The 20,400-nt window shown below is 43.9% G+C and overlaps 1 protein-coding gene across 2 annotated transcripts in view; it reads right to left on the reverse strand.

Annotated features, from left to right (window-relative positions):
- STON2 (stonin 2) overlaps positions 1-20,400 on the reverse strand; it is a 114,367-nt gene that overhangs the window by 15,830 nt on the left and 78,137 nt on the right. For both annotated transcript variants that reach the window (XM_074956069.1, XM_074956070.1), the window contains one exon: positions 1-1,766. This exon is cut by the window's left edge and continues 73 nt beyond it. In XM_074956069.1, the coding sequence (XP_074812170.1) occupies positions 1-1,766 (1,766 nt within the window). The remainder of the gene's footprint in view (positions 1,767-20,400) is intronic.

Here is a 20,400-nt window from a genome sequence, read left to right on the forward strand (position 1 = left end):
CAAAGTTACTCTCATTACTGGCTCAGAACCAGACACGCTGGTTGATCCAAAACTGGCACCCTTGTTCACCTTGGCTTTCAAAGACTTTTCTCCCAGGACACTTTCCCTGCGGAAGTTTTTCACCCACTCATTTGGCACTGGGTAGCGGACCATCACGTTTTCACAGGGGACCTGAGTTAGAGGGTCGCAGTTGGAGGAGAACCCAGTGGACATCATCAGCCAGCTCTGGACCTCCACTTCAGCACCTTTGACAGTGGCTGCTGTTCTCAGAGTGAAAGGCAAAGTCTTCTCAGCAAACACAGTCCTGAACCGCATCAGCTCGAATCGGCAGGCATCCAAGGGATTAAACTGGATAACATGGGAGCTGTTAAACATTTCCTCATCCACACATGAATGGAACCGGCAGTTATACAACTTAATCCACTTCGTGGTAGTGGTAGGCATAATATCCTGCCGTGCAACGATTTCATTCCCTTTTATAAGTATGTCATTAAGGCCCAGCCTGCATTCTGCGAGGCCAGAAAGGAAGCTGAGAACATGTACATGTGTCAGCACACTGTGCTGGAGAATCCTATGGTCTCCTTTGGCCAAGATGCCATGAAACTCATCTTTGACATCAACAGTGATTTCTTCCTCTTGATAGTTTAATCCTACTGTGCTCAGATCTGTTGATGAGGCTGGCAAGTCCATTAGTATATCCTGAACTGCGCTGATGAAACTAAGGAAGTCTTCATAATCAGTAGTGCCTAGCTTTATCACTTGTTCCCTTTCTGCTGCATGGCTGATTGCTGGTTTAGGCTGATACTTCCTTTTCTCCTTGTAGATGGTGCGGTCTATCCGCACACTGTGTATCCTTCCATTCTCATCATAGTTTTGGAGCTTGGGCTCTGAAATCTCATGATTGATCTCAAGTTTGAATTCCTTGAAGGGCTTCTCCAGACCCTTCTCATAAAAAAGCTGTAGATACCCGCTCGCAGTCAGTTTGATGTAGATTGGCCCCCAATGCCTAGATGACATGATGTTCTTCTTCTCTGGTATCCTGAGCATCATTGGCCAGCCATCCTTGGGCTGAGATGAGGCCACGTTCAACAATGTGCCATCCACCTCAAATGGCATCAGGGGGTCATCATCAGGTAGAGTTGGGCTGCTCAGGTGATCTGGATCCCCAATCCGGAGCTGCTTGAGCTGCTCGACAGCATCTGTGTGGGTTAAGTTTTTGCTTGACTCATCGAAGCTGATGGTGTCAGGTTCTTGGTAGAGGATAATAAGGGAGTCTCTTTGGCTTTGTCCTGGAGCACTGGAGAGAGAGGAGCTGTGGGAACGCCTATCTCGTTCCTCTAAGAATGAGCTGAATGGGTTGATGGGTGAGGGTTGGACATCCCTCAGAGACTCATCCAGGAAGGGGTTAGTAGCACTCCAGGGGGGTGTTCCAACAGAAGGCAGCCTATTTAAGGAGGAAAGATCTAGCTTTTGAACTTTAGTGAGGTCCACCAACGTGCTCCTGGGGCGCTCCCTCTTCTTAAAGGATGCAGCAAGGTTACAGTTCACATCTGCAGTCTGCGTTGCTATTGGTGGGGTGTCTGGTTTCAAGGGAGAAAGCTTCTGTAGGGAAGCAGAGCTGACTTCATTGTCATCGAAAGTCACCCAGCTGGGGAAACGAGCAGTGGTTGGGGTAGGAGAGTGCCCATTCATGGGGGTGCTGTTCAGCTGCCAGTTGACAGCCTCCATATCTACCTCTTCATCTTCCTGGAAAGACGAGGAATTGTCTTTAAAGAGAGAAAAAGAGAGAGAAAAGGGAAATTTCAGTCCATTAGTCTGAAACCAACTAGTTCTTTTCTCTAAGGGAGAAACTTTGTGGGCACCACAGTTTGCATGCACAAAATGAGCTAATTCGCATGCTGTGCAAGGGAACTGGTCAAACAACTTGGCTGAAAGGCCAAAGAGTCTGATAAGAATTACTGCGGGACCCGGTACCGGCCAGTCACCTCCAAAGGGACAGAGAAACAAAGGTATAAAGAAGCAGCAGGAGACAAATGAAGAAAAGAGGAATGATAGCAGGGATTGTACCTTCCTCCTCTCTCCCAAACAAAATAAAAGCTAAAAAGGAGAAAACAAACACCTACCATATTGCAGTCATTTTTTTCCTGTAATTTTTTTTCTTTGTAGCTTTCTTCTTTACTCCCTCTCTCCTTTCATTCTTTCTCTCCTTTTTCCTCTTTGTTCCTTCTCTTCCTCCTTTCTCTCTTGTTCCTTCTCTTTCTGTTCTTTCCCTTCTGCTCCCTCTCCCCCATGTGCTTTTGGGTTGTTGAATCCAATGGGAAGAGGGAGTGAAAGTGGTGGAAGCTCTTTTTTCTGCCACTCCCACTCCATCTCCATGTGCTTCGGCTGCTCTATTGCTGTTACCATTAAAGCACATGGGGAAAGAGCATAAGCACTGGAAAAGGTGCCTGAATGACATGCATTGCACAGGAGACATTCAATAAGGCTGTTTACTTGGCCTGCTTGTGGAGAATTATCAGTCAGCCCTAAGAGGTCTGTGAAATACTTCTCAGGGAAGCTGTGAACTAATGATGTAGGAATGGGTAAAGAAAGGCATATTTCAGGCCTGTATTGTGCAAGCTTTCCCCACAGTCTCTTAGTCTAGCACACCATTCTTGACCTGTAACAGCTTCTATTTTTCTAGACCTGGGGTCCCCATACACAGCTCTGCCAATGCACTTCAGTCCTGACCTGCACTACCCCCTGCTATTCCAGTCCTGGATGTTTCCCAAGTAGAGGCTCCCAGTGGTGGTGAATTGTGTGGTGGTGTTTATATACAGAACACACACAACTGGGAATGTTCTGAGGCTGAAGCGTTTAATGTCCATTGGCTTGGAGAGCAGGATCACAGAAGCTGCTCCCAAAAATGGGCATCCTGTCTGAAATTATAATCTGCTGCTGCACCATGAGTTCACCATACTTAACATACAGAAATGTCAACATCCTTACCTCTTAAATTTGCATCAAAATGCAGATTATGTACTTTGCAAAACTCATTGCTCTGAAGTGCAAGAAAAGAGACTGTAAAAACCACACTTATGTGCCACCTATGTTTGCACTCTGGGCAACTGCTGTGTCACATCTGCTTACTGCATAGACAAACACAAGCATTTATAGTGCTGTCATCCCCTTGGAGGAGAGAGCTTGATTCCCATCTGCCTCACCCACATCAGCAAAATCTGAGAGCTAAATTCAGATTCCAACTGTTGTCTACTAAACTGAACACAGAAGTCAGGAGACCTGGGTTTTAGTTCTGGCTGTGTGACTATGTGATCCTGGGTCACTTCACATTTCTGGGCCTCTGTTATGCCATCGGTACAAAGGGATAATGACACTTACCCAACCTTGTAAAATACTTTGAGATCTACATATGGAACATGTTATAGCATTATTATCATGATCACTGGTGATTGTGTATGAAGAAGAAAGTATCCAACTAGCTTTTCAGATCCCAATTTAATAATGAAATTATAATAATAATAATACAATGTTTTTCTTCCATATATCTTGAAGTGCTTTATAAAAGAAAGAGTCACTATCTCAGTTTATCAGGAGATTTCCTCCTCACCCTGCACACTCAACCAGGTCTTAGTCTTAGATTTGCACATAAGATGCAACTGTTGTACAAATACTAACCACAGTTCCTGCTCCTGGGAGGGGTGGTAGATCCTGCATGCCCACTCAATAAACTTCCGCCCCAGGTCTATACATGGATTGGGGGGCAGGGGGGAGAGAGTGACTTTCACTTCCACACCCTTTCCCCAAACCAGCTCCAAAACATTTTTTTTTAAATTACCAAGTACAAAACTGAACTCAGTGGGAACTGGCCTTCTGCTCTCTAGTCCCCATCCCCACACTGCTAAACCTCTCTCGAAGTAGCTTCTCTCCTCAGTGGCTAGCCAGCAAGCATATAACTGCTTGGAGAAAGAGCAAAGAGCTCACCTGGTCCTGAGGTTTATTTCTCATCTAAGGTCATAATCCATCCTTTGTGGTATCACAGCCATCAACTTGCAGAAACCAACTGTGATGCCACAGAGGATTAGGACTTCAGGTGGGTGGAGAGTGGTAGACAAACAGAGATCCTGATTTCATACGAAAGAAATACAGGCAGCATTCCCACTAAAAAGAAGATCTGTCAGAGTTTTCCCACAGGGTATAAGCAGGACTTTTTAAAAACAAAGCTGCTTTTGTGATACAGGAGCCTAAAAATGCAGCCAAAAATTATTTTTTTAAAAAATGGTAGTTTTATAACTTTAAGTGACTTCATTGTTTATTTTATTTTAGGTGAAAACCAGAGCAAATTAGTATTTGATTCCGGTCATCTGTAAAGAGATCATATCATGGAGAGGGGAGGCAATAAACCGTCTTTATCCTACACTGAAATCAAATTAAATACAGTGTTCAGTTGCCAAACTGGAGGGAGTTCAGAGAAGAATGATGAATATTGTTTAAGGGCTGGAAGAATTACACTGATGAGGAGAGCTAAACAGGCGTAGCTTGGCTAATAAGGACTAAAGGGTGGGGGAATATTATCACTGTCTACAAATATTTGATGTAAACATGGGCCAGGGAGAGAAATTATTTAGCTTGGTCTCTATGGTTATAACTAAGTGGAGGGGGATAATATTAAGAAAAAGATATGGTAGGATTAATATCAGGAAAAGCTTCCTGAGAACTGGATGTGCTAGCCTGCAGAACAGACTCCCAACAGAAGTGGTGTGGAAGCTCCAGTACATGGGCCATTTACAATTAGACTAGAGTCATTAGACCAATATATTGTGGGAACAACCTTGAACAGGCCAAAGGATGGGGTAGTTGGGACTGAATGGGATTGTCTCCATTTCTGATTTAGATTAATTTATGCATCAGTGTGACCATTTTTTTTTACACACAAATGGAATTTTTTCATTCCAAGTTACAAAACATCAGCATTTCTAAATTGAAAATGAGAGAGACCCATCAATACAGTGACACTTTGAGAGGTGTGGCTAAAAGAGTATCCTATTCGCTGAACAGATAAGAACAGCACTTAACCACCATGGAGGAATAGCTGGATTTGATTTAAGCACATTAATATTTCCACTGCACAAAATATATCAAGACTTGCTGACAGAGAGCAGAAGACCTGACAGAGAATGAATCCAAAATGAGAAGGGTTAGTTCTGCACTAAAGAAAACAAAAAGCAGTCAAAATAAAGTAATCAAGCCCCTTTGTCTCTCTTGCTTAATGTGCTTTGTTTCTGTAAAGCAAATTACTTTTATAGGTGTATCTTTAGCCAAAATTAAAATGTCTTTTAAGTGCTTAAATTCCCTTGCCAGAAGGCATCCTGCCATAGCTCCAGCCCAGTTGCCAAATATTGCCAGATACATCCAGGTAGAACATCCCTGCCATGCCACTAAAAATCTGGGCAGTCTAGGGGAAAGCCTCTACTGTGCTATTAAATATCCAGGTAGAGGGCCCTTGCTGTATTACTGCACCTTCCACGAGTTTCTTACTGTTGCACTGACTCTACAAGGTCAGCAAATAGCAGCAGCAAAAGGTTTCACATTTCAGCATTATAAACTAAGCACGGTACTAAACAATAAAGCAGATGGCAAATGGAACATCTCGCTGTGTCCCCCAAGCCTCTTATAATTCACTACATGGGAATGGAGTCATTGATTTGCTTTATTGCTTCATTTATAATTTTTCTCTATTTAATTTTTTGGGGGCCTGAACTCTCTTCTTTTAGAAGCCACAGAGTGTCATGTTACCTCTACCTCGGAAAAATAGCTGCCTCGCAGGAGCTTGAGGAATTGATGCCTTCACGGCTCTTCACGGATTTGGTAGCACTAGTGTCACATAGGTAGGAAGAAGCTCTTGAAGGCATTAAATCACTTGAAGTGAAGAGTGTTCTGAATAGGATTATTGCTCTGAAAAATTGACTCAATGTAAAAGCTTGGATTTTCATTGCATATAACAAACAACTTAAGTGCCAGTACCATACACAAGGGAACTATAGACTGCTTTGGAAAACTTGGATGGCAATATATGCTTCTCACGGATGCCTTGAACATTGGTGCTGGGTTTGGAAATCACTTAGGTTTAGTCTAAAGTAGAAAAGGTTTCCTGGTATAGTTATATGCCAGTTCCTGAAACAAAATAAGCTACACTGGGAAAAACACTTTTTTTTTGTTTTTGCTGGTATAAGTATGTCCACTCTTGGGCATTTGCCAGTATAGAAATGTTGTAAAACAAACAAAATCACACGCTTAACTGACATTACAGTGAGAAAAAATCTAGTGTAAATCTGGCCTTAGTGAATCAACTCAGTATTGAGGAAGCCAGTTACAATGATGACAGCTTCTATTTACCCATAAGCAATGACAGGAGAGGGAAAAAGCACAGATAAAGAGGAGCGGGGTGAAATCTATCATTAGATTGTTGGGCATTTGTTTGAGTTTGGCCTAAGAACATAAGAATTTTCATACTTGTGTCAGGCTGACAGTGGCCAGTATCAGAGCTTCAGTGAGAGTGTACAGAATAGGGCAGTTGCAATGAACCATGCCTGTCTTCCCCTCCCAGCTGCTGGCAGTCAAGAGGTTAAGGTCGCTCTGAGAGTGGGGTTGACATCCCTGACCATCTTGGCTAATATCTATAGATAGACCTATCCTCCATGAACTTATCTAGTTCTTTTTTGAACCCTGTTATACTTTTGTCAATCACATCTCATGGTAATGAGTTCCACAGGTTAATTGGGTATTGTGTGGAAAAAGTGCTTCCTCTTGTTTGTATTAAACCTGCTGCCTATTAATTTCACTGGGTGATCTCTGGCTTTTGTATTGTGGAAAAGGGTACATAACACTTCTCAATTCATTTTTTTCCACACCATTCATGATTTTATAGATCTCTATTATATCCCTCCTTTATCGTCTCTTTTCTAAGCAGAAGAGTCCTAATCTTTAGTCTCTCCTCATATGGAAGCTGTTCCATATCCATGATCATCTTTGTTGCCCTTCTCTGAACCTCTTCCAGTTCCACTATATCATTTCTGAGGTGGGGCAACCAGAAGTGGACACAGTATTAAAGGCGTGGATGCACCATGGATTTATATAGGGCATTATGATATTTTCTGACAGGGATTATCTTTTCATGTGCTGCAGGTAGATGGTTATTTCCCAGGGTAACCTTTTTCAGATCAAAGTCCCATGTACTAAGATGATCAGTGAGAGTGCCCAGTTATTCACTCCAGTAGGTGAGCTGGAAGTTCTGTAAACTTCCAAATGGAGGCAACACAGTTTAGTGCCAGAAGTGCCTAACCTGTGGGTTGCAAGCAATTAATGTTGTACAGAGGACCCAACCCCCTGAGAAACAGAGCTCCCTCTATTCTCATTGACATCACTGGTCAAGGTGCCAACAAAGTCAGCAAAAGCCACAACCTGCGCTGCAGAGTCCTGTGGGTTTTTTATAAGTTCATGGAAAGCTACTGTGCGGTTGACAGTCCTGTTTCCATAGTCTTTTAACTCAATGTTATTTAAAAACAAGTCAACCTTGAAAAATCTCAGTATATGTTATGCCTTTACAGTTTTGAAACATATCATTTCTTAAACAGTCTAGGAACATATCAACACAAATCTAGTTCCGAAAACAAAATTCAAACCAGGTTTCCCGCATGGATTGGTTAAGTGGTTTTAAGCCATTCCCCAAAACTCCTGGATGACAATCAATAGGCCTTAAATCTCTTACAGTTTCTCTCCTAGAAGTAGGTGAGGTCAGCATTGTCACAACAGGAGAGCCACGGAGCAGCAGCAGGTCTGTTCTGTGACAACTATTGTAGCTTTGGAGTTGGAGCAGGCCTAGAACTTCTACTCTGGGTAAATGATTGGCGGGGCATCTCTGCAGCATCTGAAATGCTGTCCCACCCACATGCCCTGTCCCGTATAGTGGAACCACACCAGTTCTGGTGTGTCAGGGAACTTCTGAAGCCATGTAAGGGTTGGGGCAGAATTGTCCCTTATAAAATAGTCATATGGATACAGGATTTGCTATTCCTGGGGTTTTAGAGCTGCTGCAATCTAGCAATGGGATGTTGACCCAAAGCTTAATTGTATTTGGCCTCCAGTTTAGAGTCTACTGTTAAAATGAAATGAAGCAATCCTTGTGGAAGTTAGTGCTCAATTCACTGAATGCAAATGAAATTCATCTGTATTTGAAACAGGGCTGATGTTAATCTGGAAAAGCCATTTAGGCTATTTTACTTCTATCGAGAATTGTCATGATTAATTCACATTAATCCATGTATTGGAACTTTGCTTAAGTAATAATTAGCCCAGTGTAGGGAATGGACTCTTCAGTATTTCAGATTAAAATTGCTGCAGGTTTGGTATGAAACTCCACTGTGCTTAACCAGGCCACTAATGTAGGTACCTTAAATTGGGCACCCAATTTAGAACAGTTTAGCTTCAGGTCTAGGAAAGGTATTACATAACAACATAAGAACAGCCATAATGGGTCAGACCAAAGGTCCATCAAGCCCAGTATCCTGTCCTCTGACAGTGGCCAATGGCAGGTGTCCCAAAGGGAATGAACAGACAGGTTATCATCAAGTGATCCATGCCCTGTCACCCAACCCCAGCTTCTGGCAAACAGAGGCTAGGGACACCATTCCTGCCCATCCTGGCCAATAGCCATTGATGGACCTATCTTCCATGAATCTGTCTAGCTCCCTTTTGAACCCCATTATAGTATTGGCCTTCACAACACCCTCTGGCAAGGCATTCCAGAGGTTGACAGTGAGTTGAGTGAAAAAATACTTTCTTGTGTTTGTGTTAAACCTGCTACCCATTAATTTCATTTGGTGGCCACTTGTTCTTGTATCATGAGGAGTAAATAATACTTCCTTATTTACTTTCTCTATACTACTCACAATTTTATAGACCTCTATCATATATCCCCCATATTCTGAGCATCACAGCTACTGACCTGAAGAAGAGCTCCGTGTGGCTCAAAAGCTTATCTCTCTCTCACCAACAGAAGTTGGTCCAGTGAAAGATATTACCTCACCTATCTTTTCTCTCTTACCTATGGGATAGGCAGCCAGAACATCTATAGAAATAATAATGTATAGTACATGTCTAAAATAATCTTCCTGCTGTGGAGTATTCTTCAGATTGCAGAGAGACTCAGGTTCAGATGGAAGTCACTTTGACTCAGTCATGCAAGGCATAGAGCTACTTCTTTGTTCTTTTTCTCTGTCTGCTCAAACATTCAGGTCTAACGGGTGTCAAAGCCTATAGAATGCAGGCCATGGTGTTTGTTTGATTTTCCCAACATACTCTAGCCAGTCCCAAATTGGGTCTTGGTCTTCTTACCTGACACATGTAGGTACCAGAAAAGAGAAGTGAATTGCTTCCCAACAACTAGACCTCATCTCTGATTCAGAATTACAGCTTGACCTTATCTTCAGTAGACCAACATCAGACTGCCCTACGGAGTTGTCACAGCTGCAGGCCTGAAACAACATTACAACCAAACAACCACGCACATCTGATAGTAACAGAGATTCTTTCCTTTTCCTCCTCCTCTTCCTTTCTGGTGCTTGTGTTTTGTCTGTGTTCTGCTGGGGATACTGATTTAACAAAATCAAAGGTTTGTGAATGAGCAGAATACAGTTTGATTACAACCCAGTGAATATTTCCATGGTTAAAGAAAAGGTTTCAGAACGCAAAGCTGGTTTTGTAATTTACAGTTTTCCTGCACATCTAAGTTTAATAATGATGAATATTTGCATTATGTTGTGCTTATTGAGATGGTACGCCTTGGGCCATGATAAAGAACCCCAAATGCAGCAATAGCCATAGAGGGCACAAAGTAACATCTCAATAACCCATAAACCATGATATTCACCTTGCTCCCATGTTGATCCTCATCTCAAGTTGCTGCTGGGAGCATGCTCTGGGCATAAGGGTAATGGGCTGGATGCAGGAAATAGACAAAGCTCTATGGCCTTTGCTATGCAAGAGGTCAGATGAGGTCCTTACTGGCCTTACAAAAATGTCATTTATAAGATACAAAATCCAGCAAACTAGACCTAAAAGAGATTTTTATATTTAGCAAATTTACTTTCCAAATACATTTCATAATGCTTTTTGTACAAATGTATGGAAGTTTCACTAATGTTCTCAAAATGGATTATAGTGAAACAGAAACATCCAACCAAGCCAAGAAAAACCCAAACCCACCAAATTAAAATAATTAACTTCTTGGTCAAATGACTAATCAACCAATGCAAATGATGCAGCAAAGACACACAAACTACTTTGAAATATAATTCTGCAGAACAGTCTGTCTGAGACTGCAGCAAAAGATCAAGATACATGGCAAGGAGAGTCTCAAATAAACCTTTTAATCCAATTTACTATTTTAGTTACATATTCCAAATGAGACTGGGGACTTGTCTTCTAATGTATTAGTCCGCACCAAAGAGATGTAAATTCTAGCATGCACTAGCGTGTCACCCACTAACTGACCTATATAGACCCTGGTGGTATGCACTGAAAGCTTCCTAGTTGTGTATTAATGTAGTCCAATTTCAAACAGTACTACATTAAAACACACACTGGAGAGCTTTTAGTGCGCACCAGCAGGGTCCACATGGGGCAGATGGGGCATTGAGTGCACAGTAGAATTTATATCCCTCTGGTGCACACTAATTCACCATGTACACAAGCCCATAGTTCACCCAGTTCAGGGACAAAGTGGTTAATGCTTTTAAAAGATTCCTAGATTTTCAGGCCATAAGGAAACATTATGAACATCTAATGTGATCTTCTGTATAACACACATCATAGATTTTCACCCAGTGATTTCTGTAGCTAGCACATTAACTAGTGGTTGAAGTACTGGTAGAATTTCTCTCTCAAGCATAAGTATCCAAGTCAAGTGCCACAACAGGGACAAGATTGTATAATAATAATAATAATAATTAATAATAATAATAATAAGTGTGATTTCTTTTGGACCTGTAAGTGACACCAACTATTCCAAAGCAGCTTTCCCTCTTTTCTCCATCAAGACTCCTGCATGCACTAGAACTCCATCTCAGGTGTACAGCTTTGCAGAACTGTCTGTCTGTTAATCTGGCTAGTTATTAGTTTCTCTTTATTAATCTTGCAATGTGAGTGATCAGTTCACAGGCTCTCATATTTACCTAGAGTGCACAGTATTCAGTTTGTTCTGTAGATCAAATCAGTGCATTTCTATAAACTGGCCAGAAGGTGGTACGTTAAGACCAATGTAACAATGAAACTTTCACTATTATTGCAAAAACATTTATATTGAACTGTAAATGTACACTGCAATTTACAGAATATAGGTAAGGCCCAATCCCTGGCCAAAGAATTTACAATCTAAGTTACCTAACACTTTCCACTCGGGTTATGCCATACAACTGGGGCTCACGTAGCCCATCTACAAACACTGTCAAGTTACTTGCACCCAACTCTCAAACAACTGACTTCATCCTTCAAATCAAATGTATGCTGCCTTGTGGTGACTAATTTGGTCTAGAATATTTCCAGCAGTCCAATCCACTAAATGAGACACCCACAACAGTTTGCAATCACAAAGACAGCTGCTGACAACTGACTCGTCTCAGGTATGGCTTAGACTGGTCCCAGGTGAGTGATGGCGAGAGAACTCAAGCTCCCAATGGGCTATTATGCTACGGCCTTGTCTACACTAGCACTTTTCTCATTGTTGACCTAACCCCAGTGCAGTCCCACCAGGGGACGTGACAGTGTGAGCACTGGGTGTTTTTATCTTTGTGTTGTGGTGGTAGCAGGTTTTGTAAGGGCAGGGGGGATGGATGCAGGATCAGAAGAAACTCTGACTAGGGGCAGGGGAGCAGTCCTGGCAGGAAGGCAGAAGGACAGAGAAAGTGCCCAGAGGGAAGAAGGGTGGGAGCAGAAGTAGAGTGGGCAGGGGCTGTGCCCTTTGGGAAGGGAGAAGCCCCGCATATGCCCCTCCCCCAGCCATAACTGGGACTCACCTCTCTCTCTCTCTCTCTCTCTCTTTGCACAGGTCGAGGGATAGCAGAATAGCAGAGATCATCTGCCCTAGCTCCCTCTAGCCAGGAGCCTTACTCTGGGGTTCTCCCTGGGGATTCAGACAGCAGCAGAGGTTTAGGCAGCAGGCAGCACTCTGTGCTGGCACAATCCTCTCTTTCCTCTGAGCCAAGAAGAAAGAAAAATACATAAATGGGCCTTGATGGAAGAAGAGTCAACTGTCCACTGCTGCTCCCTGCAGACACATAAGTTACAGCTTAAAAGACCTGATCAGTCTGGAAATCTGGATGGCTGAGCCCAGGACTGAATGGCATTCCGATCTGTCCTCGCTTTGCGGTGATCCTACAGGCAGTTTGGAGGAAGAGGAGGATACTCTCCATTGACCTGTGAGTGTCTTTCCCAACCAGGGCCTCCTATGAGTGCAGCATCTGCAGCCTGTCACTGAGCAAAAGCCTTCCTGGGGCTTTCACACTGTGTGGGGGCAGAAAGCTGCTCTGAGGGAACATGACTGATAGGGACTGACAGAAGAAGAGAAAAAGCAAAGCAAAGCCCTCCTATCCTCTCATTTCTATGGTGCTGTCTTAGCATGGCATCAGTTGTACCTCAGGGTGGACATTAATTAGTGATAGGTATCTTTCTCTCTGCTGCATCTACACTGGCAAGAGTGGGACCTGTAATTCAACACAGGTGGAAGCTGTCAGGGTTACAGGGCTCGCTGCACCTCTGTCTCCTTCCTGGGTTCTCTATGGACACCCCTTCAGGTGTCAAGCATCATGCCTTTACCTCTCCTGGGACAGAATTCCACAATTCTCCCACTCAGACTAGCCCGTGAATCCACTGTGCTTGGGAACAAAGCATTTAGAGACACACATGTCTAGCTGACCTAAAGGCCCTGATGGTAACCTAGGCAGGCCTAGGGTTGCCAGGTGTCCATTTTTCGACCGGAAAGTCCAGTAGAAAAGGGGACCAGACAGTTTCCAATCACCAGTACTGGAGCAACTGCAATCAGGCTCCAGGCTGAGAGGGCAGGAAGAACAGCAGCTGCTGCTGGAGCCTGGAAGAGCTGCTCTCTGCTCATCTGCTGAGGGAGAGAAGTGAGTGACTCGCTCCCGGACCCAGCTCCAGCCTCTCTGGCAGAGAAATAGGTACCAGTGCTGCCATCGCCTGGGAGCGGGGAATCCTTTGTGCCCCTGCCCCCACCCTACTGTGCCCCTGCCCCAGCCCCTCGCTCTGGGGACAACCCCAACCCCAACCCCACCCCGCTGTGGTCCGGCCCCTCACTCCAGGGAGACTGACCCCTATCTCCTGCCCTGCTGTGCCCCGGCCCCTTGCTCCAGGGTGACTGACCCCCATCCCCTACTGTGCCCTGGCCCCTCACTCTGGGGACCAACTCCGCTCCCCCCTCCCCCATCCTGGTGTGCCCCCACCCCGGCTCAGGGATTTTTACCACTATGTCATCCAGCTCTGCTCTAAGCATGTCTGCACAAACAGGTTTTAAAAGCTGCACCAAGTCTGCACTACAGCTTCAGCTGTTACTATTATCAGTGGAGCACAGGTGCTGAATTACGGGTCTTAATATTGCTACAGTAGACAAGACCCTTGCAGGGCATGGGGACAAGGAAGTGCCGATGACTGCAAAAACTGCTGCTCCTGTTCCTAACAGAGGTGGAAGCAAAAGAAAATGCCAAGTAATTCAGGGGGGAAGGAGGTCTCTGTGCAGCCACTCCAAGAAGGGGAAAAGGAGATAAACATGGATGACAGATGTTACAATTCTTGCATTAAAACAGCTGATCCAAACAGGTTATATTTTATCAAGGCAAATGAAGAATGCAGGATGCCTTTTTGCAGGGACTTTGGACTTAGCTCATATTCACAAAGAGCTTAATATCCACCTCCTCTCTGATTCTAATCAGCTATAGATATGAGGATCATTGCTCCCTTCTGGCTGCTGCATTAGCAGATACTTTAATAGCAGACATCGGGAGAAAGTTTAGGCCAGGGGTCTCAAACACGCGGCTTGCAGGGTTATTTCCTGCGGCCCGCCAAGCTCCCCACTCCGTCCCCCGCCCTGAAGTTATTTCCTGCAGCCGCCAAGCTCCCCCACCCGCTGTCCCCCCTCCCTCCAGGGCGCCGCGTCCCTGCTCCTCTGCCAATCTCCAGGCGCTTCCTGCTGCCAAACAGCTGGAGGGGGGAGGAGCAGGGAGCCACACACTTAGGGGAGGAGGCAGAGAAGAGGCGGGGCAGGGGCGGGACTTTGGGGAAGGGGTTGGAATGGGGGCGGGTCAGGGGCGGGGCCTCATGGAAGGGATGGAGTGGGGGCAGGGCGGGGCTTTTGTATCTTTATTTGAAAAGGTGTCAGTGATGCGGCCCTCAGGCCAATGTACTAGTCCTAATGTGGCCCTCATGGTGATTTGTGTTTGAGATCCCAGCTCTAGATGGCAATGCCAGCAGAGAGTCCAGAGACTGAGTGGGCCATCTGCCTCTTACTCCCTAGAGCACAAGGCACCCTAGCAGTGGGAGAGGTGCAGGGGAAGTTGTATTGCTGTGGTCAACGTCCATGCTGTATCTGTTGTGTGGATAAAGAGAAAATTCCGTCCTCAGGATTGTCAAATAGGCGGCGCAAGAGCTGAATTCACTAGTAATAATAATAAAAAATTCTCTCTGACTGCTGAGGCTCAGTCAGTTATTTAGCATTTGAAAGAATTACACAGCTGCACTTCAGTTGGGAGGGCAGAACAGTAGAAAAGGGAGCATCCATGTTTGATGACTGACACTTGAGATTTATATGTATATATGAACACAGTCTTGGGTAAAACATTTATATCCTGGAATCCAGAGCTTCAGATGAAGGGGAAGGGGGGAAAAGAACAAACATTTCTATTTTCAAACATGCAGCAAACCTGCATGCAGCACATGCCTGACACTTACTGGTTCCCTACAGCACTTTAAAATAGTAACACTGACTTCCTGCTTCCTGAACCCAGGGCATTTCCAAGGATTAAGTTTTATCTCATACACAGTCAGTGGCTCAAATTCTATCTGCTAAATCTGACTGTGTGTCCACGCACACAAGAGCGGTCTGAGGGATGGGGAGGTATGTTAGAAACCGTTTTCTTTGGGAAACGAAAACACTTAAAGGATGGTCTCTCCTTTTACAGCTGTGAAATAATCATCTCATATTCATAAAGTACCTTTCAACCCAAGGATCCCAAAGTAATTTACAAGATAGAGCCACTGAGCAGTGGCTCTTACTGTTAAAACAACTACAGAACCTGTTTCCTAATGTCTAGCTTAAATCTATGTGTACACTAGAACTTTAGCTAAGTTTGTAACTAAGTTAGTGACGTGGTTGGCTCTAAATATGGTTTGGGTCCATATTCAACAGTTAATACTTGATTAGTAATCAAAGCAGCTAACAGCATTTCAGTTTTGCTAGTGGCCCAGGCTGGCATGCCTTTGTTTTCCTGTAACTGGTCCCATAAGCATTTTTCCCAAGTGTAGAAGAACCCCTTAACTATGCCTCTGCAAACAGCGTGGCCATTCCTTTCTCCCAGCTCTCTATGCAGTAGGACATCTCCAAGGACCAGGGACCTGTAGGGTGTTGGGAGAAGAAGTTAATGTTTGTTAGGTGCTCAGTATTATGGTGATGGGGGCCTTACCAGAACCTTGCTTCCACAATGACCTAGAGGGAGCTAACATTTGCCTCAAATTCTTTCAGGAGCTTTGTAGTACATGGCACAAGGGTTAAGTGATTGGTTGGAGATGGAGGTGAGAAGGGAAAGAGGGAATCTTGGAGGGAATGATCTATATGCTACCAGTGGATCTACACAGATTTTGTTTCAGTTGTGTGTGCGCGTGTGTAGCTTGATTAGCACCTGCCCACGCCATCCCACATTGCAGACTGCTAGTAGTCCCTCTCTTGCATAAGCACCAAATACAGCCTCCCAACAAATGCAATAACAATAAGGATACTGTGACATTAGTATCAGAGAAGCAGAATGATCTAGTGGCTAGTGGATTAGGATTTAAAACATGAGTTCTAATCCCAGTTCTACCACTGTCAGTGGAACCTTGACCAAATCACTGACCTCAGTTCTGCAGTTTCCCTCTCTGTAATACAGAGACAATACTGTTACACTGCAAAGTGCTAACGGCTGCCGTCAAGCAAGTCTTTGATCTATAGGCAGTCGCAGACTTCATTAAAATTGATGGGTGTGTGACACTACACCCATATTCTTCATAGAGATATTGTTATGATATGAATATGGCATACCTAAGATGTGTTTTATGCAAGATGGGTCATGTGAGGAATCATTGGAAAGGTTATAATTTACAGATTATCCTATTTGTATGCCTGTATCATTTCTGTATCTGAAGTTAGGAATATTAGGAATATTGACTATGTAACAATTACAAGTGCGTTTACAACTGGGGAATGCCCACCAGACAGAATGCAATCGGCGTGGATGGGCCATTAGGAAGAACAATAGGACTTTGAAGATGCTAATCTCCCACCTTCATAAGTAGTTTCCTGGGATGCTGCAAACAACCTTGTCTCATGGCTGCTTTGACACTGCAGGGTCATGTGATCATGTTATCTGGTACTGGATTTCATCTTGGACTACTAGTATTTTTCCACTAATAGGGAGTGGGAATCAAACTGGGAAACAAAGGATACTCGCCATATGTAAATCCTATTTAAGACAGGGAAGTGAGTTAATCTTGGTTCTTTCTTCACTGAATCCCCGTCCAGGATGATGGCTGAAAACATCTAAGAAACAAAGACAAAGGGGAGGAAAGGACTGAATTCAGGCTGGAAAAGGTGTCTGGCCTGTAAGAGAAATACCTGGAGTTTTAAGCTGCAAGAGAGAGCAGTTTGCTTTCACGAACCTCTGCAATCTGCCTAAAACAAGATTTACGGTGAGAAATTATTACTTGTAACCAGTTGCTTTATTAAGCTTAGTTTGCGTGATTTGTTTTATTGGCTCAGTAATCTGCTTTGATCTGTTTGCTATCCCTTATAATGACTTAAAATCTATCTTGTGTAGTTAATACACTTGTTTTTGTTTTCTCTAAGCCCAGTTTGGGAATCCATAACTGGGAAAAAGTTGTGCCTATCTTCCTCCACATTGAGGGAGGGAGCGAATTGCATGAGCTTACACTGTACAGTTTTCTGTGCAGTGCAAGACAATATAATTTTGGGTTTACACTCCAGAGGGTGTGCGCACTCGAGTACGGGGCAATTCCTTAGCTGAAAGCCTTCCCATGCAGTACTGATTTCAGTTTCTGTGTCTTTCTGCAGCTGGGTGTGTCCCTACGTGTGTGTGTGCTAGAGAAGGCTTGAGGGCCTGGCTCAGCGGGGCAGTGTAAGGGAGCCCAGGCTGGTGGAATGGGCAGACTCAGTGGTATTCCAGTACATCAGGTAGCACCCCGAAGGTGGGGGGTAAGCCATCACAGGGTGTATTAGCCATCCTTCATTCAGGCAAAACAGGAGGAGGCAGTTTGGCCTAGTGGATACAGCACTGGGACTTTTGAGACCTTGGTTCTGTTCCTGGGTGACCTGGTGCCAGTCATGTCACTGCTCTGTGCTTCAGTTTTCCCATCTGTAAAATGGAGATAATGATACTGACTTTTCTTGTTATGTGCTTTGAGCTCTACTGATATATTCGGTATTTTATTATCTTTAAGAAGCAATTAAGATCCTTTATGGAGTAACACAGCTTAGACAACAGAAGCCACCACTCAAGATTGCCAGACTGAGAAGAAGCTAAGCTATGGAAGCTGGGGGGTTTCTCTGAAGACTGGTTGTAAATGCAGTGGATGGGGCATTGATTGATTAAAGCTGTGTGTTTGTAACCAGAAAGCACGAGAAAGCCAGAAATACAGTCTTGAGCATGGCCCTGAGAGGGAGAAGAGATAGAGCTCCTTGAGGCCCAGGACTGGCCAGAAAGCAGGCTTGAAAATTGCAAGCAAGGAATTTGTCCTGCTGTTGTTTGTTCCTGCTGTGTTCATGGAAACGGGACTTTGTACATTCTTTGTAAACAAACTGGATTGCATCAAAGAAATCCCTGACTTGTATCATCCATTTCTCCACCTAATGGAAGAATCCCATCATGGCCCAGAATAATGGCTAATGTGTTTGAGCCAAAAGGCGCAAAAATACTCTCTTTAATAAATCACTTTGAGACCTATGGATGAAAAGTTCTGAGTATCATTTAGCAATAGCAGAACTTCCTCTAAACTGACATCACAGCAATAACAAAGACTGCCTAGACTGGCAAGATTCTCTTTTTTACACAGTATTTCAGTGTCCCAGGATTCCTTGTGCTGACTAAAACAATAATCTGCTGGATGAAAGATTCACTACAGGTAACTGGAGGGCATGTCTTTCACCATTTTTCACCACGGACAGAATCACCAGGTAGCAGTCTGGCCAAGCTGAATACGGACAACATGATTATGAGTGGCAGCCTTCAAGACACACATGGTGCAACCAGTATTGTTTATTCCACAGCACGCCCTAATCAAGCAACATTACTAACAGGCTTATTATCATGGAAATTGTGAGCTGAAGTATTGATTACAGACCTGGTCTTATCTGAATCTGTTTGCCTTGTCCATAATTTACTGATGGACCAAAATGAAGAGTTGGTAATATTGTAACAAACCAGAGCTGAACAAAGGGTTATAATTAATTATTCTGCATTATTTAGGTGGGAACAGTCGTGTTTACCAGCTTGTCTACCCCTGATCTTGACGGAAGGAGAGGGCACAGGACTGGGACAAAGAAAGGGTTTGGAGTGAGAGTGTGTGTAACCTAGAGGAAAAAGCAGAGTAGACAGACTTTGTTGCCCTTGTTGAAGTAATAGGGGAGGGAAGACAATTGGTTTGGTAGTTTAGGAAGAGATTTGGGAGTTTTTCCAAGATTTTTACCTTAGAAAGCAGGCTTGCCCTCTACATCTAGTATTGATTATATAAGCATGGAGGTGGCTGTTTGCACCCTTTCTTACAGAACCTGCACCTGGGAGATGCAGGTATTCACCCAGACAGGAATGGGACTATAAAAATAAGTCATAGGAGGTTGCTCATAGAACCCAATTAAGGAAAGCTCTGCACAGAGTGAGAGTTACTAGAGAAACCCCAACTGAGAAACTGTTAGACTTCTCAGTAGTACACCAAGATTTTCAGAAATAAATGCCTAGGTTGAATAGATACTGGAATATATTCTCATTATATCAGTATAAATACAAGACTCTATTTGATCTGCTTATACCAGTTTTTCCTGACTCTCTTTCTAAGCCTGTTTAAGAGTTGTTACCAGTTTTCCTATTGTTGTCTTTTTCCAGGATGCAGATATTAAAGCTCCAGTCATGTTTCAGCACTGTGTTGAGCAAGATTTGCTACAGGACCATGGACTAAGAAGAATAAAATTCCCACCCGCAGCACCAGTTCAGCCTTAATCATTACTTGTATTATGCTAATGCTAAGAGCCTCCTACCAAAAGTTGGGCTGTACTGTCCTAAGCAGAGTACAAACAGAGTAAGATAGAGTCACTGACCTGAAGAGCTTACATTGTAAATAAACCACACTAGTAGGAGTTGTAGTGTAGACACAACTCTGATGGAGTCTGATTTTTTCCACTGTGCCTATTAAAACAGCAGCGTTAACTGACATGGTGGTAAAAATGCTAGAAGTTTACAAGTTCTTTGCTGCAGCCAGGGTTCTGTATCTCTTTCCACACTGGGAAATTATAGCCCTGGTCTGAAAGCATTTTCAGCTACACTGAAAGTGTTCTTGACAGCATGGCTGTGCCAGCGACCATGGGTAGGACACAATTTATTTTTTTAAATGTCATGAGAATGTTGTTTCCCCCAATCACTATTTTATAAAGGTTTACCCTGCCCATCCTGGCCAGCAAAGCAGTGCTGAAGATGGTTCAGAACACAGTCCATTTCCCAGACAGATGGAGTTGCACCTGCTTGCTTTCCAAATGCAGATGATGAAAAGGTTTCTGAGGGTAACTGGGGTCCAACTGAATGTGTGGGTGTCAAAGAGAGCATGAGTTGACTGCCTGGCTTTAAAGAGCAGTTTTGGGTATGTCTGCACTTAGAAACCCTGTGAGGTGGGAAGGTCCCAAAGCTCAGGCTGCATCCCAAGCCCAAACATCTACACTGTAATTAAACAGCCCCTTAGCGTTAGCCCCACAAGCCCAAGTCACCTGGCATGGGCCAACTGTGGGTGTTTAATTGCAGGTCAGACGACTTATCATCCCATAACACTATCTCACTTCTCATCCTAGTCATTGGGATGTTTGCA

The sequence above is a fragment of the Natator depressus genome, chromosome 6, assembly GCF_965152275.1.
Source record: "Natator depressus isolate rNatDep1 chromosome 6, rNatDep2.hap1, whole genome shotgun sequence".
In the NCBI taxonomy this organism is placed as follows: domain Eukaryota; kingdom Metazoa; phylum Chordata; order Testudines; family Cheloniidae; genus Natator; species Natator depressus.